The sequence below is a fragment of the Sardina pilchardus genome, chromosome 2 (genome assembly GCF_963854185.1).
Source record: "Sardina pilchardus chromosome 2, fSarPil1.1, whole genome shotgun sequence".
Taxonomy (NCBI): Eukaryota; Metazoa; Chordata; class Actinopteri; order Clupeiformes; family Clupeidae; genus Sardina; species Sardina pilchardus.
In genome coordinates, this window is record NC_084995.1 from 4,850,030 (window position 1) to 4,877,409 (window position 27,380).

Here is a 27,380-nt window from a genome sequence, read left to right on the forward strand (position 1 = left end):
TAGACATCTGTAGACATGAAGTGGCAACTAAAGCCATTATCAGTCATGAAAACTTTGGCGGCTGCAGGCAGCATTTAGGTTTTGCCTGAGCCAGCTAGCCAGCCAACAACTTCACCAGCCAGCCGTTATTCTCAAAGCAAATGGCTTCGGGGTCTATACATAACACACTATCCATTGCAAACATAGCCTATTTGAAACCGATCATTCCCCCTCCCCCATACACTCGTCTAGGCTACAGACATCACCGCGGCATTGAGGACAATTAACTGCCTCCCCACCCCCTCTCTCTGTCCCCTGTAGGCTGTAGGCTGGCTAGGCAACTCGCAATCATGTTTCATCGCATATGCGCGTTTCAGAATGTTCGAATTCACCAGCGTGCGTGTAGTTGTGTGAATAGAAAAGAATAGAATAGAATATAGCCTACTTTATTGATGCCTTACTCAAAAGAACTTCAGCCCTGAATGGGTCGGGGATCGAACCAGCAACCCTTGGGTGATGAGGCCGAAGCTCTAACCAGTTGGCTACAGCTACACTTCAATGACTGGTTAAAATGTGTGTCTCAATCCTGAATCTCGAATTCACATAGAAGTTAGCTTAAATTGTAGAAACAATAGGCCTATAGCTCTTTTTCAGCAGACATCTCAAACATAGCCTACACATTCGCAAAACGGAGAATATCTTTCACTCGCGCATATGCCTGCTCAGTAGCTCTCTCTATCTCCCTCCCTCCGAGGTAGCTAGACCCTAAGATGCTTCTCCCTAAATGAATGAAAATTGGTGTTGGGTCGACATTTTTCATCCTTCCCCTCCCGTCGGGTCAGGCTCCTATCACAGAGTGCATGCCTCCATTTTAAAATAGCCTATAAATAACATTTCTAAGTAGCATACAAAATGTAAAAACGAAATATAAAAAATGAAATACTATGAAAAAGTTGAAAGTCAAGTTTGCTTAAAGGAGAATTCCGGTGTGAAATTGAGCTTAACTGTACCGAAACATGTTAAGGTGTACTCACACGTGTTGTAAGACGCACTTTCGCTCACCCCCAGCATTCCGAACTCCTCCGTTTTCAGCCTAGCTTGCAGTAGGCTTGAATCTATTAGATAAGGCATCACGTAGCCTATGCAGGTAAATCGCTATTTTTAAACCATTAAAAAGGTTCAAAGTAACTCCACACTGCACTGGTAGACTTCTGAGGGTCCTGACATTTAAAACGAGATACTTAGAACTTTGGAAGTGCACAGGAAGTTTATTAAAAAAGACTGTTTATTCAAGCAGTACCTTCATAGAATCTCTCCGCTGGGCGCCATCTTGTGGTGAAGTCGCGATAAGTCGACTGACGAGCACAAACGAACAGGAAAGACAGGGGGACATATTGCAAACATTTTGAGCTTTGTTACTCATCATGCTCATGTAGACAGTATAACTCTATATTTCCTATGGAATTACTTTAGCAATATGTTCCCCTGTCCTTCCTGTTCGTTCGTGCTCGTCAGTCGGCTTATCGCGACTTGATTCCAAGATGGCGCCCAGCGGAGAGATTCTATGAAGGCACTGCTTGTAAACAGTCTTTTTAAATAAACTTCCTGTGCATTTCCAAAGTTCTCAGTATCTCGTTTTAAATGTCAGGACCCTCAGAAGTCTACCAATGCAGTGTGGAGTTACTTGGAACCTTTTTAATGGTTTAAAAATAGCGATTTAGCTGCATAGGCTACGTAATGCCCAATCTAATAGATTCAAGCCTACTGCAAGCTAGGCTGAAAACGGAGGAGTTCGGAATGCTGGGGGTGAGCGAAGGTGCGTCTTACAACACGTGTGAGTACACCTTAGCATGTTTCGGTACAGTTAAGCTCAATTTCACACCGGAATTCTCCTTTAAGGTTTGTTCAAGAACTCTTCCAGAGTTTTTACCTCAAACAACACAAATCAACACAAATAAATGAACAGATAACTCAAACGTGCTGTATGTCATAATGAAACAACTACAGACTATCAATAACACGGTCTGACACGAATGACGTATGGCTTAGTGCAAAGACCAAACGATTTGATTCGTGCACGAAGCGCCATCTAGCTATCATTATGTGTAAGTAACAGCCTCCCATTCTAAGGACTCAGCGGTCTTTTGACCGCCTCGCCGCGCTTTAAGTAGTTCACACCAGCACGGCACTTCTAGTAGGTCGTCAAAGCGGTCAAATGACCGGGGCGCGGCGCTTCTAGGTATAAGTGGGTCAGAACGGCCCGGCGCTTCTAGTGTTAAGAAGCTCTTAAGTGCTAAGAACTTCTTAGGAGCGTTCTTAGAACATTCTTACAACGCTCCTAAGAAGTTCTTAGCACTTAAGAGCTTCTTAAGAATTCTGGGAAACCCGGCCATTGACTGTCAACTTTGGGCAGTATAGCCCACGAGAGTGAGAATGCAAGAGAGATTGAGATTTAGTATATCGGAAGTATCCAGGAAAAACAATCTGTGTATGTAAAAAACATTGATGTGGTGAGGCAAAGGGTTATTGAGGGGATGTCCCCTTTTGCAAGGGAGGATTTCAATCAGTATCACTTGTAAACTCCATTCTAAATGGGTAATAAAAGGGCTGTGGTAAAAATAAGAACCGAGATTGGACCAAATGTCTAAATTAATAAAACATCTAAATTATTGTGCTTCCCTTTCCAATTATGGATTTGAACAGTGAAACCAAGTACTACCAAATGTTCTGACCTTGACATTTCAGCAAACGTATTATCATGCACTGTTGGTATCACTGAAAAAGTATACCATGTAGATAGATAGATAGATAGATACTTTATTTATCCCCAAGGGGAAATTCAAGAAATGTATGATTTCTTAATAAAATGATAAAAATAAAAGCTTTGAAGTACAACATGAAATTATGCTGAATCCCAAAGAGACTCATATGGTTGATGCCTGAAATTTTTTTAAAAAATATCACAAACGATTATAGAATATGACAACAGTTTGGTTCTTCTCACCTCTCACACATGTCAAATATGAAAAGACAAAAGGAGCCGAAAACAATGGGGCCTATCTGCTTCCAGTACACTGAAAAGCGGTTCCTCTCTGTCTGGTCCTATAATAAAGAATAAATAGATCAATGCTTTGGAATATCTGTGATACATATCAAGATACTATCAGATATCAAATACATCACAAACATAACAGTTCTGTTTGGTTATTTGTTTGTCAAAACAGCAATTGAGAAAATATATCTCTATAATATATACATCTTTTATAAAATAATGTCAAAATAAAACATACAGAAAATGTACAGGTTGTTACACTTCTATCACAATGTGCTTCAATAGTTAAATTCCAACCAAATAAACGTTCCTTCAAACGTTGCAAACTCAGAACAAGTGCTGGTCCAGATAACATTGGCAGCCGTTTGCTCATTCACTGTGCGGAACAGTTGGGTCATATTTATACTCATATTTTTAACATGTCATTGTCTTTGCAGAGGGTCCCTGCCATGTGGAAACATTCCATCATAGTCCCTGTTGCTAAAACCACCCGTCCAAAGACCTTGAATGACTTCAGGCCCATAGCTCTGACCTCATCAGTGATGAAATCATTTGAAAAACTTGTAAAGAAAGAAATATTAACCAGGACAGAACACTTGCTTGATCCCTTGCAGTTTGCTTATAGACCAAAAAGGGGTGCGCAAGATGCAACTTTAACCCTGCTTAATTTTATCTATCGCCACCTTGAGGTCTCTAGCACTCATGCTAGACTATTATTTGTGGATTTCTCATCAGCCTTCAATACTATCCAGCCTCATTTGCTGGTACAGAAACTCATTGACCAGTTCTCTGTGGATAACAGTATTGTTGGCTGGATTCTACGGGTAGGACTCAAAAGGTGAGAGTAAATGAGAAACTGTCTGACTTGTCTGTATCATTCACCGGCTCTCCGCAGGGATGTGTTCTCTCTCCTCTACTGTACATTATGTACACTAATGATTGCAGAAGCACATACGAGAACCGTCACATTTTGAAGTTTGCTGATGACACGGTGATAGTGAGCCTGTTGAACAGGGATGAATTCTTGCATGGCCCAGTTGTTGATTGTTTTATGAATTGGTGTCAAGACTCATTTTTAGTAATTAATGCCTCTAAGACGAAGGACATGACTATTGATTTTAGACGTACACAACCTCCTCCTGTTAACACTGTAATACAGGGTCAAGACATTGAATTAGTGGACTCTTATAAGTACTTAGGTACCATTATTGATAAAAAAAACTGACCTTCGAGTCCAACACTGTTTCAGTGTACAAGAGGAGCCATCAGCGTCTATTTTGTCTTAGGAAACTGGCAAAGTTTCAGATTGACAGGACTCTGATAATCATGTTTTACCGTTCTTTTATTGAGTCTGTGCTTACCTTCTCTTTTATTTGTTGGTTTCAATCAGTGGTTTGAGTGGTCAACATCAGCAGCAAAATAATTGGTTTGGAACAGGAAACCTTGCAGGACATGTGCAATAAAAGGTTGCACAACAAAGCAAAATCTATCCTGTCTGATAGCTCCCACCCACTATACCAACAATTTGAGCTGCTTCCTTCTGGTTCCCTTTTCAGACTTCCACCAATCACAATATTTTATCCCCTCTGCTGTCTCCCTCCTCAACTCCAAGAGAAGGAGGTAGCTTATTGCATAGCGCACTTTAGTTAAATAGCACTTTGGCCAGATTGGTCTAGGCACAGCACAGTCTGTTATTTTTATGCATCTTATCATCATGTTGTCTTTGGCTGTCATCTGTGATCTGTCCCTTGTCATCTGTGATCTGTCCCTTTATGTGAGTGGTTTATGTTGTATGTTGTGTTGTGCTCTTCACTCCTGCAAATGAATTGCCCCATTGGGGGACAAAATGAAGTTGAAGTTGAAGTTGAAGTATAAACTCAATAGCGCCCCCACTTTTTCCTGTGGTATTGCTCCGTTTCATCCGTAATCGTAAACCCCTCAATTTCGTGTCAAAGTACGGACGAAATCAACGGAAAGAACGTTTGAAACACTCCACACATATCCGTATCCGTAATTTACGTTGAGCATGAATGGGCCTTAAGGCGAGACACAGTAGCTGAAAACATTGTTCAAACGTCAAACGTCATGCACTGGCCAACTGCAAGATTTTGGGCTAGTTTGCTACCGTAGCATGTATTCTTTCACACTACTACAACAACAAAGTCCGATTTACACATTTAGGTGTTTATTTCATTATGTTTTGTCTACTCGCAATTGTATATTTCTTCTACATTTGCCAAAAGTTACTGTTGTAACATTTCATGCACTACCCTGACCTTGATACAAAACATGCAATCCAAATATGGACACTTCCTTGATCCGCAAACAATTGTGAAAGTTCAAAGGTGAGTCTAGACTGAAAACGCAGGCAACACTTTATAATAACTACACACAATTAATCATTTATTAAGCATTTGTTACCTATTAGTTAATGGTTTGCTCATCATTAGTAATTTATTGTTCATGCATAATTTATCATCAGTAAAGCATTTGTTCACAAAGTTATATATGGTGTGTTAATAGTAGGTAAAAGAATGTTTGTAAATACATGATTCATACCTCATAAATACTGAAACAACCAGTTACAAACTATTAGTAAATGCTTTGATCATCATTTGTAAAGTATTACTCCTGTTGACATGTTAATTCATGATTAACTCAGGAGTTACAAGTGGTAATGATATTTGTGAACCCATCTCAAGTGAGGACTGATATGCCATGCTACACATTTACAAATGAGTTATAAAGGTTAATTTACATCAATTTATTTAGCAGACACTTTCATCTATCAATGAAGTTAAAGAGCAAGGCCACAATGGTGGAGACCGGGGATTGAACACCCAACTCTTTAGTTTACTGCATGCTAGCCCTGCTCCTTATCCACTACACTACCTCTGCTCAGTGCTATTTCAACAATCAATTCAGAAATATAAAATAGAGACGAGTGTTTACTATGAACAAACCATTCATAATTGTATACATGATTTACAGATGAGAGTTAATGTAGCAATGATGCTTTAAAATGAAGAAAACAGCATTTAATAGCAGTTTACAAATGACAATTAAGGATTATACTGGGCGGAGGCTGTGTGCTTCACTTCACAACAAACAATCAATAAACACCAGAGTAAAGTGAAAATGTCTTTACTAGGTTAACTTCACTTCAGTATACGTTACAGTCAATTACTTATATACTACTACTACTCTCTAAGCAGCGCATTGATACAATAGTTAGTGCTATATCAAATGTAGTCATACGCATAACAGAAAAGTAGTTCTCTTAAAATAAGCAAAAGAAGATCCCATCTACTTTAACATAACAGAGGAGTTAGTGAAGTGGTTAAGGAATATGGCTAGCATGCAGTAATTTGAGAAGTTGGGGGTTCGATTCCCGGCTTCCACAGTTGTGTTTAATTTAATTGACGTGTATGTCGCTCTGGATAAAATTGTCAGCTAAATTAATGAATGTGAATGTAGTCTTTACAACTCATTTGCAAATGTGTAGCATGGCATAAAAAGTTCTCACTTGAGATGGGTTTACAAATATCATTAACTAACCACTTGTAACTCCTGAGTTAATCATGAATTAACATAGGAGTAATAATTTGCAAAAGATGATCAAAGCATTTACTGATAGTTTGTAACTGGTTGTTTCAGTATTTATGAGGTATAAATCATGTATTTACAAACATTCTTTTACTTACTATGAACAGAACAAACCATATATAACATTGTGAACAAATGCTTTACTGATGATACATTATGCATGAACAATAAATTACTAATGATGAACAAACCATTAAAGGTTGGGTACGGAATTCGCAAAACGGCCGGCAGATTTTGAACAAATACAACTCAATCCCTCCCTCCATGGACGCACAAATGCACAAGCGAGAACTCAGATGCACAAGAGCGAGCAGGCTAAATGAAATGCCAGCCTGGTGTCTACAGCACTATGAGCTCTCGTCTCCATACAATCGCTCACATCAACTTCCCCAATTACATTCTTCATTCACCTCCAAAGGGTTGTAGGTAATAGTTCCACAAATCAGACAAGGTAGATGATTTTATAGCCTACATTATGGTAAAAGCACCAATTAGGCTACCAGCCCTTTTGTTCAGAAATGATAAAACAACGATGCATTTTAATACACCAATTTGATAAATACCTTACATTTTTCAGTAGCCATAGGTGTGTATATTTGAACAGAATCTGGGTTGGTTCTTACAGGGGCGTTTATCTTCTGAAATATCCGAGTTTAGTGCTGGCCCGTTGGTTCGCCTATTCCACTGTAGCACCAAGCGGTTAAGTTTCTCTTCGAGTCACGGTAAATGTAATTTTTGCTACATAGCTTATTTATTGCGTGGGTGATTGAGTTTCCGTAGGTATCCGCTGTCTTAGTTTGTATTAGGGCTGCACGATATTAGGAAAACATGCGATATGCGATAACATTATTGAGTACTGCGATAACGATATAACTTGCGATATTTAAATATTAAATGTTTTTCTCCATTCTACTTGCTGCTAGCATAGACTGATGCAGACTATTAAAAAAGAAATGCATTGATTCCATTCCAACCTGTTGGTTTTTTTGGTTGTTGTGTTTTGTAAAAACAAAACAAAAACCACTGTCAGTTCCAGTTTGACTTTTCAATGAGGGTCACTGGTCAGTCAGGAAGAGGTCATGCCATGGATTATTTTTATTATTTATTTCTATTTTTTTCATATATGAGTTTTTGGATTCGAGTATATTCAACTTAACGGTCATTGCACAAGTGAAATACCAGTAACGAAATTCAGTTTTACATCTAGCCAGTGACGAGTAGGCTAACTGACATGTCAAAAAGTGCATCCATATGAAATGCGTCACTACACCGTTCCATACACATAGAAGCGAACGGTCCCGGTTGACTTTTTCTTTGAAGTTTTAAAGTTGAAAGGTGTTGTGTGGATTCTGCGTTGTTCGTTTTAAACTGAAATGAAAATGCAAAGCAACAGGGCGATTACCACAAACTTCAAGCCTACCTCTGCTTGCCTGATCTGAATGCACCTCTTCTCAGTCGGAAGATAGGTTTACCTTCGCTTTTGGCCAAACAATCACTCGCCTGATTCGCAAGGACTTGGAGTTGGATTTTTTGGATAATAGGACTACACACAATTAGGCTATACATGCTTTTTAAACGTAGACGTAAACGTATCACGTAGTTTACAACTACCAATTGAAATCAAAGTAACTTACATCGATTCCCCTCTCAAAGAAGTACACGCACTTCAAACAATCCTGCGTTTCACAGGCAGGCTAAACCGAGCGCGTAATTTAGGCGCTCCGTTCGCTAAAATAGTTTAGAATACTCTATTTTGTTTTCACACATAGCCTACGCCTTGCTATCACATCTCATGTAGCCAGTTGCACTGATCATGGAAGGTGGTTGATGTGGCCTCCCTGTCAGTCTCACACGCGTGCATTGTATTGCAGTGTATTATTGCCTATACGCAAAAACTGTACCAGACCTTGTAAGCTCTCGCGGGCCACATACTGTATCAGATCCTTTAAGCTCTGGCGGGCCATATGAAATGAGGTGGCGGGCCCGTTGAGTTTGACACCTATGCCATAGACTGTATGAAATGCACGGCACAGAAAATGTATCGAATTTTATCGAAAATTAAGTAATCTTTGCGGTACATCCATCGCAAGCTTTGATATCGCGATAACGATACATTTTAGATATACAGTGGGTACGGGTTGAGAATGCACCTTCTCCCGCGGGACTCCCGAAGAGATCCCGCAGGCCGTCAAGCCGATTTTTTTCGAGGCTAAGGCAATGTACCCAAACAACCACCAGGTGGCAGAAAGTTTCATCCCGCATTTCAAAATGATGAAGACCGCATATCCGTCAATAGTTGACTCCTTAATCTCATTTAATCATTACAATGAAGGTGATGACTGGCGAAATTATTCAAACGACGTTTCAATGAACCATTGTTGAAATGAATGAAAATGGTTATAGAAAATCGCCTACAGCCTAACGCCGACACAACTGATTCTTTGATTGATTCTAAGCTGTTTTGATGTAGGGGATGGGTAAACTGGCGCGCTACAAACATGCTGCCAATCAAATGTAATATTAGTAGGACTAGCCTACTTAGACACTTTAGTCATAGGCAACGTTGCCATGTTAATTTGGGCTAGAAGTGCTTGCTTGTGGTGGCGCTCCTGTCCGCTGCTTCTCCCGAATTGTGTGGCAAATTTGTCAGCAATCAGCTTAAATGTCAAATCATATTTATTTCTCTTTGTCGCCATGGTATTGGGGGAAACGCGGAGAAACGAGATGGTCAGTCCTCGTATTTTTTCTTCGCGTTTCGTTATAAGAAATATATAAGTAATAGTTAGTCTTCTTCCGTATTGAACAGATATACGGGACGCTATTTGTTCCGTATTTTAAGGAACTACTCAATGCACACACACTACAATGAAAAACACACAAAGAAATCACTAAACATATAGCCTACAACCTAATGACACTTTAATGCAGGGTTTCTCAAACTATGGGCCGCGAAACGTGGAGACTGCTGCTGGTCCGCAAGACATGGGGTGAAATTAGGTCCGGTGATCTGATAATTTGCTGCGCAATTGACCAAGCAACCGCGGACCGACAGAAAAAGAAAGCAAACGTTGCTGCGGAAATGCTTGCTAATTTGATGTGTTTAAACATAGAGCCATACAATTAGGTGTGTCTGTTATTATGATAATTTTCGAGCATAACTGCTTGTCCATAGCTCAGGTGTTAATAGCCTTGCCATAAGCACTGCTGCAGGTGCTTCTTTTATTATGCGGTTAGAGCATAAGCGCTTACTCATATAGACTATAACTCAGGGACAGGTGCAAAACCACCAACTGGGATGGATCGAAGGGCAAGCAAGCACTGCCACACAACGTGAAGGCCTTTGTGTTGTCACACTAAACAGAAAGTTTCCTACGATGGGGAGAAGTGGCCGCAAGGACTGCATCGATAAGATCAACGAATACAGTAATGTTTTACAACCCAGCTGGTATCCGCTGTTCATTCCGACATATCCCCACTCGGCGGTAGGCCTAGGCCTATTTAACTTCTTTTTTTTTCAAACAACGTGCCATTCCGACATGAGGTCATTAATAGGCTATTAATGTCATAACTATTAGGCTATCATTAGGCTTACTATGCATGGCTGTAGGCAGCTATGAGGCCACTGAGATCTGGACCTCATCGGTTTTGTGAAAGCCGATTGGAAATACATAAGTTTAGAGAGAACGTTTCAACTATGTTTGCCATGGTAGACAAAAACACTCAAATAAAACAATAGCCTAACAAATAACGGCATGCGTAATGGACACGGCTCTATATCCTAAATAATTTTCGAGGTTCGCCATTTGGTAATATGACCTATCCTTACTGACAATAATTTAGATTGAGCACAACTAAAGTTGCACGAAGGCAAAATACAGTCCTAAAAGCCTATTCTATATAGCCTGGCCAATATTGTAGATGTGCAAAAGCAGCATTTGCGTGCGTGCTTGCCGGTGAGGTGTAGCCTACAAAAATGAGCATAACATCTGATTATTAAAGTATGGCTATAGGATATAGGCTAGAGAAGAGTTGGTTTAAAATTCAAGTGTAGTAAAAAAGTTTGTGCACATCCCCGGTCAAGGTGCAGAACAAGAGTAGGCTAAATCATAAAAAAATGGAAAAAGGTTCGCACACTTGAAATCCTTCTTTTTTGATTTGATTTGATTTTCTTTATCACAAAGGAATGACGTTTCGACTGTGTGGTCTTCTTCAGATTAAAATTCAAGTACGTGCGCTATTTAACCCCTCGAGACCGACTGCAGTCTGCTGACACAGCCAGACGACTCTCCCAACCCATTCATTCGTTTTGGCCGATATAACCCATTCATTCGTTTTGTGCATATATAGATTCCTGCATGCTGCATTACCGTGACCCTTAGCCTACCTTGTGGATGATTTTTTCTCATTGGAATACAGCAGGACAGAATGCCTTTTATCTAACAAACGCAAAAGCTGAGATTGTTGGAAGGACTAGGCTACTCAACAAACTTGTTTTTCGTTTCTGGGAGATCTCGTTATCGTTTTGGATTGTCGGATTTTTATACTTATTGTTTGGACTTATGGACAATGAACTTTGAGGGGTGGTTGTTAGTGCTTTACAAAGCTTTGTGTTAATAAGTGTCGGTCCTCCTATCCTTCAGCTCACTGCGCGATGCAGTTGCGCATAGTGGCCACGAAGTCATTAACTGTTTACGACACAATGATATTTGTGTTTTTCGTTTCTTAGATTTAATGCATGTTTGACATGTAAACAGGCCTTCAGTCCGTTAACTTAAGGCCTTCTTCTTCTTCTATAATAAGAGGCAAATTGTTACAGGACAACTTAAACTGACTTCCCAAATGCTTCCCCGCAGCACATTACATTTTAATATAGGCTAATATAGGATGAACAAAGTCTATGCTTGCTATATTAAATCCAGTAGCCTAATAATTCTATGTGCCACGTCTTTTCACGATTTCGCAAGTGATGTAGTAGGCTACGTTTAAACATCGACAAACGTCTGTGAGACTACCCATTTCATGAAGAGCAATTGTCTTGTGCGATCATTCCCCCTCCCCCACACTTGTCTAACCAGTTCACTAGACATTATAGCCTACCTATATGCGGCATTGAGGACGATTGCCTCCCTCCCCCCTCTCTCTCGACAGACACTTCCTGACACTAGGGCTCGGGATCATGACATCAAAACTTCGCGGGCACAGCCACATTGGCAGCTTCACTCCTTAGTTTACTATGGATTACTATGGATTTACTCCCGCCTTTTAGTGTGTTCCTGTTACTTAGTTTTTGCCTTCTTGGTAGTATGTTGCTGTGTAGTGGGGTGTAACAGTGCAACCCACGATCGCAAGAGGAAAAGAATAAATCGCTACTATATTTCTGCTTCTTGTCTTGTGCATCTGAATGAATGGATATTACGTTCAGTGCGCTACCAAATGGCGGCGATATTCCTAGAATGCAAGGCGTGTGCCAGAGCCCTATTATGTAAATGTCAAAATGTGTGTGTGTGTGTGTGTGTGTGTGTGTGTGTGTGTGTGTGTGTGTGTGTGTGTGTGTGTGTGTGTGTGTGTGTGTGTGTGTGTGTGTGTGTGTGCGCTGAACCACGAATTCACATATTAACTTTTCTTTTCAGCAGACATCGCAATCATAAAAAAATCGCAAAACTTTTTAATAAAATAATGCCTCTTGTCTTAATGGGTTCCGGAGGTTCGTAGTGTAAGTTTTGAACCCCGGTCGCTGACGTATGATTAAGATGCCTCAACCAGTTACGCCACAGTTAGTGTCAATCTCTTCGCACTTAGCCAAGAAATATAAAGGATTCAGTCAGTCGAGTTCATTTATTCGCGGCATGCACTTGAAATGCCGATCAAAAGTTCTGACATGTTAAACTGACGTTAGTCATTAATTCACCACATGATAAAATGCTGTTATATTGACGCACAGTAGCCCACGGTAGTCTACGGTAGTCTATGTCTATCTCTGAATCAACATGAACATGCATAACGAGATCCATAAATTCTAAGTTGCTAGAAACTTATTTTGCGGAGCTAGGCCTACTAGTCGATGGTTACAATGAATCACCCTCACTGCCCTATCGCATATCTGACCATCCATTGTTACAATGTTACAAAATGCGCGATCTTCTCCATGCATGTAGCCTACGGTTATAAGTAAAGTGACATGATAGGCATGTAGGCCTATTAAAGATATTTCTGTTAAATACATTTTATTTTCAGTTGTCAAAAGTGGTGGGGACAAAATCTGTGAAAAAGTGCTGGGTAAGCTACCCAGCGTCGCCGGTTAAAATGAACATGCCTCCGTTTTAAAATAGCCTATAGGCCTACACATTTGTAAGTATTCCTAGCATAAATGTAGCCTAAATGTCCATCTTGTCCATCTCTTTCGTCTTCGCCTTGACAATAATAGCCTATTCACGGAAATGCGGTCTTGTAACCGTAGCCTAATGAATTAATTAATTAATCTAAGGTTGCCTATATCGAGTTTTTCAGGTTGAATTGAAGGCTTCTAAAACCATTTTCATTAATTTCAACAATGGTTTATTGAAACGTCGTTTGATTATAATTTCGCCAGTCATCACCTTCATTTTAATGATTAAATGAGACGGATTAAATGAGACGGATATGCGGAGCATTTCTCTCCCTCTCCATTGACCAAAACGTTGCTCTGGCATCTCTGCTGGACTGGCTGAGTTGGCTACGTCGAGTGAGAGAGCCAGCTGTGAGGTAGGCTGTAAACATTCGAAAACTCTGAAACTGCAATCTGACATGCCGAGCGTGATGTCTCTTTTCTCCGCTTGTCACCAGCGCGGTGTCTTCGGGTTTTTCCGTGTTTTCCGGTATGAGCCGAACCTTCATTTTATTAAGGCGGTCTTATGTTGCCCCCTTGCGGTTGCAGTTTTAATTACAGTCCCGATGCTTCGGGAGTCCCGATGTGCGGGAAAGAAAGGAGAATTCTCAACCCGTACCATCTGTATCGTGCAGCCCTAGTTTGTATGGAAATGAAGTGACACATACAACAAGAGGGGAACATAGGGGACGTGCAGCAGGCAAGGATAGCAGGCCTAGTTGGTTTCGTTTCAGCACTGGCTCAAGGTCACCAGCTTTGAGTATGTGCACGAAAGGGTCGCGCGCGCGCAGGGGGGAGGGGAGGAGTAAGACCGTTAGATTGACGAACAAGCTGTGAAATGATGGTATAGGGTTTAGAATACTATTGGCTGGAGTTTTTCGAGCCCTGCCCGTTCCGCAGATGATTGACGTGTGAGCTAATTCCATACCCTACCTTTAACTAATAGGTAACAAATGCTCAATAAATTATTAATTGTGTGCAGTTATTATAAAGTGTTACCAAAACGCATGTCATTGGCTGTGTTTCAAGGCTCGAAAATAGGGGAGGGGGGGGGGGGGGGTTGTCATTTTCTAGTATAAAGATCTATGCCTATGTAGCACCTATATACACTAAACATCAGTTATACACTATATCAGTATTCTGAAGATATTTACTGTTGGATATTTGAGGTGCAACCAAAAATAGGTGCGCCATAACAGTGCATTTCTGTTAGTGAAAAGAATGCCTTACATTGTGTTTCATGGTACTTCTCATTGCAAGGCATAACATAAAAACCCACTCCACACTGCCTACACCTGTAGCCTATTTTGTCTGACGGCAGCTTTTACATCTGCCACGCGCGCCGGCCGAGTGGAGAGAACACGCATAGCTCCGTCTATGGTCATTCACGTTGCGACTCCCCACACTGCCTCTACGTTTCCCCTAGCTCTCATATGGACATGTCGACCTTGTCTAATGGCCCGTGCAGACTACAAGATTTCAGCCCGATTTTGCCACGATTGTGTCATGGCCGACACATTTCTATTGTCGGGTCCAAATATTCAAAGTCGGGAACGACGTTCGAAGAAGGAAGCGTCTTGTAATCTGACATATTCAACGACCCGCAATTTATTGTCTGCGACATTCTACGACGTTACGACCAAAAGTCTAGCATGTTAGAATTTTTGGGGAATCTCCTACGACTCCCGTGTTGACACTGATACTGTGACGACACACGACGAGAAGGCTACGATAAATGATCTTGTAATGTGGCCACTCTTGCGGCCACGACACTGCATGATTTTGTGGTTCTCTGATCGCCTAGTCTGACATGATGAATCGTAAAAGATAATCGTGAAAGACAAAAAAGTTGTGTAATCTGTACAATCCATAACACATCTATTGATATTAGACAATGGCTCCACTACGTTACCGTCCTCGCGATTATGGAGAGGCACTGTCACTGTCGAGGGAGCATATGGCTAGCGTGATAAAAACACAGTGCCCCGACGCCACTTTCGTTCTCCACACACAACTAACACGTCTGATGAGGGTCTGCTAACTGTTTCATGATGGGTCTACTTCTCATTGCAAGGCATAACATAAAAACCCACCCCACAATGCCTACACCTGTAGCCTATTTTGTCTGACAACAGCCTGTAAGTCTGCCACGCGTGCCTCCCGAGTGGAGTGAATCAGCATGGCTCCGTCTGTTGTCATTCTCGTTACGACTTCCCACACTGCCGCTACGTTGCCCCACAGCTGTCCAATGGCAGGCATGGACTGGCCATAGGGCATACCGGGCAATGCCCGGTGGGCCGACGCATATTTGGGCCGAGGCTGTCTATTTAATAATAGGCTAATAATAAAAAATATTAGGCTCATTTATATAACGTACGGCCACAACGGTAGCGAATCGCGGCCCATTGGTTGACTGCCTTAATGGACATTGGGCTAGTCCAATGAAATCTCAGGGCCCTCCCTATCTCCCTCCCGGCCTCATCTCCCTCTTGACTGGAGTTCGACCGGAGTTTGAGACCGTCCGTATATGAAAATGTACGAAGACAAACCACAAAAGCGCAAGGGGGGCGCAGAGAAGTTGCGAGATAAAAGGCTAAAGCCTACAAGTGGATGCAGCAAAAATGTGCTAAAATTACAGAAATGTTTGCCACCACAAGTTCAAACAGGGCCGTCGACATATAGCAGCAGTGCAGAAGCAGCACCGAGTGCAGGCTTCAGAGAGGCACATGCGAGTGTGCAACAGAGTTACACAGAGGAAGGAGTAGCTATTCAAATTGATTCGGAGGAGGAGGAAGAGGTGAGAGACGTGACCCAGCAGGGACAGATAGAGGAGGAGGTCAGAATAGCTACTGTGAGACAGGTAAGAAGGAGCCGAAATGTTGGCTGAACTTTTTGGGCGCACAACGAACAATTAAAACTTTGAAATCTGCGACTGCTTTTTCCCCTTGCTTCTTTTAGATGTATTAACCTGCCTACTATGTATGATTCAGCACCCAGTTAAGCAAAACAAAGCTTTATAGTGTGAGCGCGTCTTTTTGTGTGGTTTCTGTGTAGGCCTACCCCCCGCATTTGAATTGCGATACCCATTAAATTAACGAGTTGTCGGCTCGCCATCAACCTTCTGAAATCTTAAGACAGTCACGATTGGTCGAAATTGTTTTCAATCTTGACGCAGTACAACAAGCAAACTATCACATTTCTTTGCGTCAAGCAGACACCCACACAGACATGCAGTCAGACGCATGGAATGAAACAGGAATGGTGATAGCCCATGGAATTAACAATGAAAATGTTTTGGGATGTGTAGCCTATAGCCTACATCTTCACTAAATAGTATCAAGGTGAATTGTTGGCTAAAACTGTGCAAATGCTCAACATAAATTATAGCAGGTTTTATTTAGTGAAGCATTTAATAGCATGAGTTTTGTGCGCAACCTCATCCTTGCTGGTCTAAAGGTCACTCTAGTGTGTGTGTGTGTGTGTGTGTGTGTGTGTGTGTGTGTGTGTGTGTGAGAGAGAGAGTACAATAATAATTAATATTTTTTTAGCAAGGGTAGGCTAGCCTACTCGCTTCCATGCAGGCTACTGCGGTTTACTTAAATATTTTTTACAAACAAAACAGTGTGCACATATGTTTTATCGTGTAAATTATCATGGTGGGCCACTATGGCCAAAAATGCCCGGGCCGTTTTTTGGTCCCAGTCCAGCCCTGATCGCGGCCCATTGGTTGACTGCCTTAATGGACATTGGGCTAGTCCAATGAAATCTCAGGGCCCTCCCTATCTCCCTCCCGGCCTCATCTCCCTCTTGACTGGAGTTCGACCGGAGTTTGAGACCGTCCGTATATGAAAATGTACGAAGACAAACCACAAAAGCGCAAGGGGGGCGCAGAGAAGTTGCGAGATAAAAGGCTAAAGCCTACAAGTGGATGCAGCAAAAATGTGCTAAAATTACAGAAATGTTTGCCACCACAAGTTCAAACAGGGCCGTCGACATATAGCAGCAGTGCAGAAGCAGCACCGAGTGCAGGCTTCAGAGAGGCACATGCGAGTGTGCAACAGAGTTACACAGAGGAAGGAGTAGCTATTCAAATTGATTCGGAGGAGGAGGAAGAGGTGAGAGACGTGACCCAGCAGGGACAGATAGAGGAGGAGGTCAGAATAGCTACTGTGAGACAGGTAAGAAGGAGCCGAAATGTTGGCTGAACTTTTTGGGCGCACAACGAACAATTAAAACTTTGAAATCTGCGACTGCTTTTTCCCCTTGCTTCTTTTAGATGTATTAACCTGCCTACTATGTATGATTCAGCACCCAGTTAAGCAAAACAAAGCTTTATAGTGTGAGCGCGTCTTTTTGTGTGGTTTCTGTGTAGGCCTACCCCCCGCATTTGAATTGCGATACCCATTAAATTAAGGAGTTGTCGGCTCGCCATCAACCTTCTGAAATCTTAAGACAGTCACGATTGGTCGAAATTGTTTTCAATCTTGACGCAGTACAACAAGCAAACTATCACATTTCTTTGCGTCAAGCAGACACCCACACAGACATGCAGTCAGACGCATGGAATGAAACAGGAATGGTGATAGCCCATGGAATTAACAATGAAAATGTTTTGGGATGTGTAGCCTATAGCCTACATCTTCACTAAATAGTATCAAGGTGAATTGTTGGCTAAAACTGTGCAAATGCTCAACATAAATTATAGCAGGTTTTATTTAGTGAAGCATTTAATAGCATGAGTTTTGTGCGCAACCTCATCCTTGCTGGTCTAAAGGTCACTCTAGTGTGTGTGTGTGTGTGTGTGTGTGTGTGTGTGTGTGTGTGTGTGAGAGAGAGAGTACAATAATAATTAATATTTTTTTAGCAAGGGTAGGCTAGCCTACTCGCTTCCATGCAGGCTACTGCGGTTTACTTAAATATTTTTTACAAACAAAACAGTGTGCACATATGTTTTATCGTGTAAATTATCATGGTGGGCCACTATGGCCAAAAATGCCCGGGCCGTTTTTTGGTCCCAGTCCAGCCCTGTCCAATGGACACTTCGACCTCCATACCAACATACCCATTAGTATTGGACAATGGCTCCATCACGTTACCGTGCTCGCAATTATGGAGAGGCACACGGAAGACGGAGCAAAATGGCTAGCGCGATAAAAAAAAGGCAGAGAACGTTCGTTCTCCACACAACTAACACGTCTGATGAGGGTCTGCTAACTTCCCTATGAACACCTCCCGTGAAATACTGTTCCTAACACTGACATTGGGCAAAAGATCCATGTTTGTGCTTGGTGTAGGACTTATCTTTACGTTGTCTAGCTGCAGCATTGCTTGCTAGGCAGAGACGCGTGTGAATAAACAAATCCCCGTCAGCCAGATAGGCAGATATTTCACTTCAGAATCACTGTCAGTTGAACAGAAGACCCAACACTTCATTCCTGGTAAACTTTTTTGATGTGTTTAGATGATTATCTAATGCTATTACTCGTTTTCGTTCACAATACCGCTCTGGCACAATGGCTCACCGCAAACTAGCTCAGCTGATATTTCGCACTGATTTAAACTGCCCTTCCTTGAATATTTTGTATAGAAGCATGGCGTAATTCTGAGTCGGGGACGTAGTACGACATGTCTGCCAACTAGTGGCAGGGAGTTTGAACGAAATTTGATACCCTATTTGACCAACTCGGCCGTTTTATCCAGTACCGCATCTTGTCGAGTTAACTCGACGGTGGCGCTTAGAGGGTTAAAGCCTTTTGAAATGATTATGTCAAAATTTAACGTTTTAGGAAAAAACCTCTGGCGCCTAAAGGGTTAAGTTGATCTTTATTAACTCTGAAAATGATTTATGCCGACTTGGTTCTGGTGTTACTGACCATGAGATGTTCTCCACAGAAGATGATCCAGAAAGACAGAAGCATAGCATAGAAAATGCCCTGGCGAATGTCTCCAAACAAAAGCATCCATGTCCAGTTGAAACCCACTGAAAACCATTCAACAGGAATGTTGATAAAGGTCATGGATATGCCCAAGGCAAAGATCATCCTGTTGAGAAAAAAATGAATAAATATGTAAAACATTGCTTTACCCGTTTTTATTACAAATAATAAGGATGAGATGAGCACAAAAAATATCAACAAAAGTAATTAAAAGACAACCAAAACTGGCCCCAGCAATGTGCAAACAAACCATTGTGGGTCATAAATAGTCTGGTTATCACCATACTAGGCTCAATCTTTTAAGATTGAACATTAGTATGGGGAGTCTGCGCTCTATTTCTACTGCACGAGAGGAGTGCTCTCTCCGAGGAGGGGCGGGACTGTTGAGCTCTACTGGCATCGTTCAAATCTCCGTACGCTTGGATAATCCTTCAACCAACAATCCGGGGCATCTTTTGGATGAGCTAGTTTGTGATTGGAGCCACAGGTTCTGGCAGGGAACAGAGGAGATAGATACGCAGGTTTCCAGCCTGAGCTGACTTTTTTTTTTTTTTTTAAAGACATCAGCTAAAATATCAATTTCAAAATACAATTGTGACAGAGATACAGATATTTTATGCACTTTAGTTGAAGACCTGTTCCTGATATTTCTTTTCATATTCAGTTCACTATTTTTTCAAAAGTTCTATCAAATGAGTTGAATTAAAGAGAGTGGGTCATTTGAATAAAACAAAAATGAGATAAACCTCACCTTCTCATAAAGGCAGTTAAGGCCTATATATATCACAATGTTAAATAAAATGGCATGGAAGTAATGCACAAAGGAGGTTGAGAGTGAAGAGTAAAACAATATGGGTGCAGTGGATGGAGAGATATGTTTAGGGGTGCCGTGAGCCAGAAAGGTTTGTGAACCACTGATCTACCAGATGTAGAAAATGTGCTGTCGCTGCAAATAATGTTAATGCAACTAGCTGGATACCAAATGTAACCATAACAATTTTTAACAAATGTACTGGCCGTCAAGTTTAATGATTAAAATGTTTTCAATGTAAATGTTTTGCAACAAGTGCAACAAGTTTTTGTAACTCATTTTGTAACAAGTGTTTTGAATGGAGTGAGCCATCCTTCACAACAGTGGCCTGAATGATAGAGACCAAGAGATCATCTCAAACAAAGTGGTTCAAAAGTAGTTCAAGTTAATCAATAATTGAGGAGGCAATGATGGCCATTTCGAAATCATATGGTAAATAATGTGATAGCGAGCCCAGAAAGACAAAAATCAAAATCTGTGGTGCTAAAAGCAATCGTTTACAACAGATTGATAGCAGAGAGTGTTGTAATATGTGACTAGGGATGTAACGATTACCAGTGTAACGGTAAACCATGACAAAAAATGTTGATAACAATTACCGTGTTCATTTGAAATATCATTATCACGGTTGATTACCACAGTGTGGAAACCCGTGTGTTAAATTCCTCCCAGCTTTTGACATAGGCCTGGTAGGCTACTATGACTGGTACCCTACTCAGGGTTCGTACACCTTTTTCATGGCCAAATTCAAGCACTTTCAAGACCAGTTTTCCAGTACCGAAATCGAGTGTGAACAAATCCAAAGCCCTGTTGTTTGAGGTCACTGTTGGACAAAGAACCAGAAAATTTGATACAACCGAAGCCCAATAGGCCTACCAGCAGCTATCATTAGGTTAACTGAATGGGACATAGAAAATGGAACCATTTCATTAGTGTTTGCTGCTGCTCTATTTGGTCTATGTCATATCAAATTTCCTTGTTCTTTTTCTTACTGACAGCACTCGATAATGTTGAACAGCATGGATTGATTCACACCATATTTCAGGGGTGTGATTGGTAAAGGACAAAAAAGAGGAAAATATACCCAGCACCCCCGGGAGAAATTTTTGAAAAATAACCCCTTAAATGATGACATCTGATGACTTTTATGAGAACTATTGATAAACTGTGATACATATATTTCAAACATTATAACATACCACAATATAGTCTATATATAAGTCTATAACTCATTTATAGCAAAGTAGCCTAGGCCTACTCAAGACTAAACCAGATATCACTGAAATATGTAGGCTATCATGATCATTTTGCCAACAATGATGTAGAACCATGGATTTTCTCAGTTCATAACATGTTTTGTTTCAACTTAAATCAACATAACGTTATAATTTTGACTACATGTTTTAATATAGGCCTACTTGATCACATATAGCCTGCCCCCACAGTCCTCTAGTCCTGATAGTGAACCATAGGCCTATTGATCTTGATGCTGTTTGAAGAGGTTGCTCCGAAGAAAATCAAATTGCACCACTCCCTCTCCTTCCAAAGTATCATGCCCTACACCCCTTCTCCTAAAATAAATGGCAGACCCTACTGATATATGCTTCATCACTAGTTGTTAAAGTGCACACACTAAATGGAGAGCTATGATTAAAATTCAGACTGTGCCTTTAAATAGGCGACTTTTTTCATCCATCAGCACAATGCGATAGTAAGCCATTTTCACAAAAAAATCAGCTCAATATTATGTGCAAGACTGATGTTTACCAAGCATGCCAACGTGTCAATATCTTAGCACTATTGTCATACGTTTTCTCAAAGAGAGATGGCTATCCCGAAATATGTTTTGAATGACATGGGGCGCACGGGGGTGAACGGCTGGACAAACGCGAAATGACAAGGTGTTAACTAAACAATTTAGTAGACCTAAGGTCGACAGGCTTTGTGGTTAAAACGATGAAAACCAGTAGGCTAGTCGGTCACAGCTAACTTCAAGCACAATAGCTTAGACTTACACGCGCATAAATTAAAAGTCAATATCAGCATCACGAGATTGCTGCTGTCATTATTATCGGAAAATCCAGACACGTCAAACTGGACGCGAACGCGTGGCAAAGCCAAAACAACTTCATAAATGATGTCTCTTTAAATAAATAACCTTTACCGTTTCATGGCTTCTGCTAAGAAACAAATAGTTCACCACACACATCGAACTTGCATCAAACATTCATCAACACACGTCTGCTTTCACTTTCAATGAAGAAGACTAGCGAACGGACATGTTTGCGGAGTGATGAATGAGAAGCACCAGACCCGTCGTCATTGTCAGCGCAGTGCCCTAATAGACAGCAAATTAATTTTATTTCCCTTCATTTAGTAATTGGTCTATTGGGTCAGACTGCCGAGAAATATGTAGGCCTAGCACTTTCAAGCATTCACAAGCACTTTACCCAAAATCCAAGCATTTTTCAAACCTTGAAAACACCACATTAAAATCCAAGCATTTTCATGGATTTCAAGTACCCGTACGAACCCTGCCTACTGATTCTGTTGTCTAATTGATGGATTTAACCACAATTCGGATTAGGCTACACCTGCTTTTAAAAGGCGGAACATTCAACCGTAAACAAGCGCTGTATCATGTCAGCTTTGTTCACTTAGCCTATTAGATGGTTTGATTTGCATTGAGTTCAATGAGCATCAAACAGACTAATAGGCTAACTGAACAAAAACACCCTGCCTATCTCTAGGTATGGTGACGGGTGTGTGATGATGTGGGCTAATTTAAGTTCTTAAGACCAAGGGAACTTCATCAGGATGCATAGTATCCTGGATCCATGGAATAAGTGACCTTTAAAAATAAAAATCTGCCTGCCTCTATGGGAATTGAGCACATAGGGTTAACATAGGGGTGCCAAAACGTATGACCCCAGTATTTTAAGGAGGAACATTTATTCATTTATGATACATTATTCATTCACAAAAAAAATTGGTGTCCTTAGGGGTGTCAAACTCATTTTCACCGAGGGCCACATCAGCACAATGGTTGCCCTCAAAGGGCCATATAACTTCTAAGATTTGTAGCACCAGCCACAAAATCTTTTAGCCTGACGAGCCAGACCCACATCAAGATGTAGGGTCTGGACACTCACCGTAGACGGGGCTCAATCGGAGGGGTGGGATAAACAGTTGTCTTTCAAATTCCCTCCCCGCAATAGGATAACGCTAAACGAATCATCTTCTTGTTTTCAAATAACAGGATGCGTTACCGTCGCAACTTCTGGTCGCATGTCAGTCACCATTATGTTAAGCCCACCCACCGACTGTATACACGCTGTGATTGGAACGCTGGTGCTGGGGGTTCTCAGCTCCCTGGCTCAATGGATCGTGCCTACACTGCCCCGCCAGCCAAATTACATTTGCTGCCGCTAGGGGCGTCTAGATTTCTAGGCTAAAAATCTTTAGCATCGGTATACAACTTCTAAAATCGAGAAGTTGAGAAGAGCAAAAGGTATCGGCATGACATGTTTTTTTGGTTGTTGTTTTTTCATATTTCTGAGTTTTTAGATTAGAGTATATTCAACTTTACGGTAACACTTTACTTGACGGGTTCATTCATAACACATTCATAACAGCTGTCATGAACTGCACACGAAGCATTCATGACTGATTCATGAAACATGACTCAACATTCATACCAACCCTTTCATGAATGTGGAAGACTAAATCACAAAAACTTGTTAAAATAAAAGTTCAACAATCGCAATACAGGGTATTATGAATCCCCTCCAGCATTTTGTAAACATCTCATGATTATTTTATGAAGTCTACTTCAAATCTCACTTTACTATGCGAGTTGTGAAGTATTCATCATACTGGGAAGTGAACTACTGACCATCTGTGGACCTCTGAATGGTTGGACATTCCTGTTTTATATATAGGCTACAGTCATTGGTGTAGACAATTATGCATTCTTCAGAGGTTACTTTCATAAAATAAACAAACAGACAAACAAAAAACTAAATTGTCCTGGACACTGGACTTCCCCGTTGACTAAGATGTGACATGATCAGGTTGGCTAAAACAAAAAAGACAGCAATGCTGCTTTGCGATTGTTGGACTTTTATTTTGACAAGTTTTTGACGTGTTGTCTTCCACATTCATGAAAGGGTTGGTATGAATGTTGAGTCATGTTTCATGAACCAGTCATGAACGCTTCGTGTGCAGTTCACGACAGCTGTTATGAATGTGTTATGAACGAACCCGTCAAGTAAAGTGTTACCAACTTTACTGTCATTGCACAAGTGAAATACCAGTAACGAAATGCAGTTTGACATCTTGCCAGTGATGCAAACGAGTAGGCTAACTGACATGTCAAAAAGTGCATCCATATGAAATGCGTCACTACACCGTTCTATACACATAGAAGCGAACAGTCCCGGTGGACTTTTTCTATTAAGTTTTTAAAGTTGAAAGGTGTTGTGTGGATTCTGCGTTGTTCGTTTTAAATTGAAATGAAAATGCAAAGCAACAGGGCAATTACCACAAACTTCTAGCCTACCTCTGCTTGCCTGATCTGAATGCACCTCCTCTCGGTCAGAAGATAGGTTTGCTTTCGCTTTTGGCCAAACAATCACTTGCTAGCAAGGACTTGGAGTTGGATTTTTTGGACAATAGGACTACACACAATTAGGCTATACATGCTTTTTAAACGTAGACATAAATGTATCACATAGTTTACAACTACCAATTGAAATCAAAGTAACTTACATCGATTCCCCTCTCAAAGAAGCATACGCATTTCAAACAATCATACGTTTCACAGGCAGGCTAAACCGAGCGCATAATTTAGGCGCTCCATTCGCTAAAATAGTTTAGAATACTGGTCTATTTTGTTTTCACACTTAGCCTACGCGTTGCTATCACATCTGGTGTAGCCAGTTGCACTGATCATGGAGGAAGGTGGTTGATGTGGCCTCCCTGTCAGTCTCACACGCGTGCATTGTATTGCAGTGTGCTCTCGCGGGCCACATACTGCATCAGATCCTTTAAGCTCTCACGGGCCGTATGAAATGAGGTGGCGGGCCGCATTTGGCCCGCGGGCCTTGAGTTTGACACCTATGCCTTAAGCAACACTTCATCGTTTTTTCACTGGCTCTGTTGCGCGGCGCTACGGTGATAGCACTTAGCTAGCCCAATGCATTCATTAGGATCAAAGGATCATTAGGATGAAGTTAGAAGCAACCAAACACTTCCATGTCTTCCTTATTAAAATAGGGAATAACATTGGGAGCACTTAGACTCAGCGCAGTAATATCCTCACTCCAAAGTGAAACTGAAAGTGCAAGATAGAGGATATTACTGCGCCACACAATACAGTTATCTCTCTTACCTGCTTAGAAATGCACTACGTTTTATTTTGTCTCACCATACTTGGCCGTGTGACTACTTGTGTAACTGTATTTTAATAGGGAAAACATGGAAGTGTTTGGTTGCTTCCAACTTCATCTCTGTGTGGATCCTAATCAGGTTTTTATATGACAGTGAAACCATTATAAGATCCTTGCTAAATCTGTGTGACGTATGACGTTGTATGAGGAAAACGAGAAAGGGGCCACTTTCAAGAGTAAATCATACAAGTTTTGTATATAAAACATTGCTGGCATATAAGTTTTTTCTATATCTTTTCCATATGGGAGACTAAAATGCTCATACTTTTAGTCGACTAAAACTTGACTAGAATAAAAGAGTATGAAAGTGACTAAAACTGCTAAAAACTAAAATGACAGCTTGACACAAAGACTAGACTAAAACTAAAACCAAAACAGGCCGCCAAAAACAACACTAGTTTACCGTTATCCTATATTGCATGGAGAGGGAAGGTTACGCAGCCTGCTACTTGAAAACAAGAAGATGATTTGTTTAGCATTATCCTATTGCAGAGATGAAATTTGAAAGACAACTGTTTATCCCACCCCTCCAATTGAGCCCTGACAACGGTGAGTTCCCAGACCCTACATCTTGATGTGGGTCTGGCTCGTCAGGCTAGGTAAAGATGACTTCTAATGTCTAGTAATGACCATTAAGCATATGTTGTAAAATATTGAAGACATTGTGGGACATCCCTGTTTCAATAATCCCGACCAGGAGGTGGGCTACGAACAAACATAGACATGTTTCACTTTTGTTGAAATAACTCCTAAATGGGTTTATTCCAATTTGACAGAAGATAGATGAAGATTGCTGGGGACAAAATATTAGCTTTCAATGTGGTACAATCTCTGTTAATTATGTTTTATTCAAGTGTTTCAATCAATCCTGGCTCTCCCTTAGGGTAGGCTAGTGGTGTCTCATTTCCAAGGGACATATTTTCCACCCCTATGTATTGTCACTTGGTTCTGAGTGACAAGGTCTAGGGGTAAAATGAAAGGGTAGGGGAAGGAGAAGGGGTAAAACAGAATTGGGATTAGGCTGAAGTCTGAGGAAGAGCTCAACACGTCACTAATAAAAAAAAAAAGGAATGTCTGACTTTCTTGTAACATAATAACTAGAAACGATAAAAGTAAACAATACATCACAACTGGTCTTACTTTTCCAGGAGGACAGGAGGACGTGTCATCAAAGTGATTCGTCTCCAGTACCAGACCATGATGATGAGAATACTGGGTGTCAGAAAGGTCTTCATCGCAAACCACACCTTTGTGAAGCCACCATTCTGATGGATTCCCTGAAAAGGACACATTGCTATGAATTACATCCATCAGTTCATGAAGCTTCAGAAATTTCAAATAATTTTGCACTTCAAGTTTAGGCAGGCTATGTTTCTGATTATTTTCTGAATAAGTTCTGCCAAAGAGAGCATAAATAAAATGCCATGCACACTGCTACTTAAAGTTTAACTCAGAATTAGAGACAGAAATGGTTTGTGGCCGATGCATGCACATTTTTCCTAGAGGAGGTAAATGTCTCTATTACTAAAACCAATGCCTCAGTGAAATTTTCAATTTTTGGATCCATCGGTATAATTTGAGGGTATGATGTGATTTGATAGTAATTTGATAGTGATTTGACAAGGTATACCACCTTAGAATTGACCCTTCCAGAGCCACGCCCTAAAACCGCCACAGGCCAATCGTGGCTTAGCAACCCGTAACTAGGCAAGCAAGGCCTGGCAAGCTTTCGAGTTTTTGCCATGTTAACCTATGGAGACTGCATAGCCTGTGGGCCATTAAGGGCATTTATTTGGATGTGTGGTGCCCCCAAACACGTGAAATCACGGTGAAATAACATGTTGAACTATAAAGACATGATATAGTTTGAAATACGTATTTTTCTAACTTTAAATTTTGCATATTGCGTGATATTTCCATAACCGCGAGATACGTTTCACGATGGCGGCAAAAAGTTCTTAACAGACATTCAACGAGACGTATGTATAGCCCGTCAGCAATTCTGTCTAAAATAATACCTAGTTGAAGTACCAATCATGTTATGTTGTCAAATATTGACGTTATGGAAGTATAGCGTAAAACGTTATGCTAGTTTTGTCCCCCGCCCGTGTCATTCGTACTAGCCTGGAGGAACCATCGAAAACAACGCGTACCTTCGACTTTTGATTAAATAACTCATGAA

The 27,380-nt window shown here is 41.0% G+C and overlaps 1 protein-coding gene across 1 annotated transcript in view; it reads right to left on the reverse strand.

Moving 5' to 3' along the window:
* The window catches only part of wls (Wnt ligand secretion mediator), a 118,233-nt gene that overhangs the window by 42,068 nt on the left and 48,785 nt on the right, over positions 1–27,380 (reverse strand). Inside the window, exons 5-7 of the mRNA XM_062517234.1 lie at positions 26,339–26,475; positions 18,875–19,043; positions 2,984–3,081 (exon numbers count right to left, since the gene is read on the reverse strand). Of these exons, the coding sequence (XP_062373218.1) occupies positions 2,984–3,081; positions 18,875–19,043; positions 26,339–26,475 (404 nt within the window). The remainder of the gene's footprint in view (positions 1–2,983; positions 3,082–18,874; positions 19,044–26,338; positions 26,476–27,380) is intronic.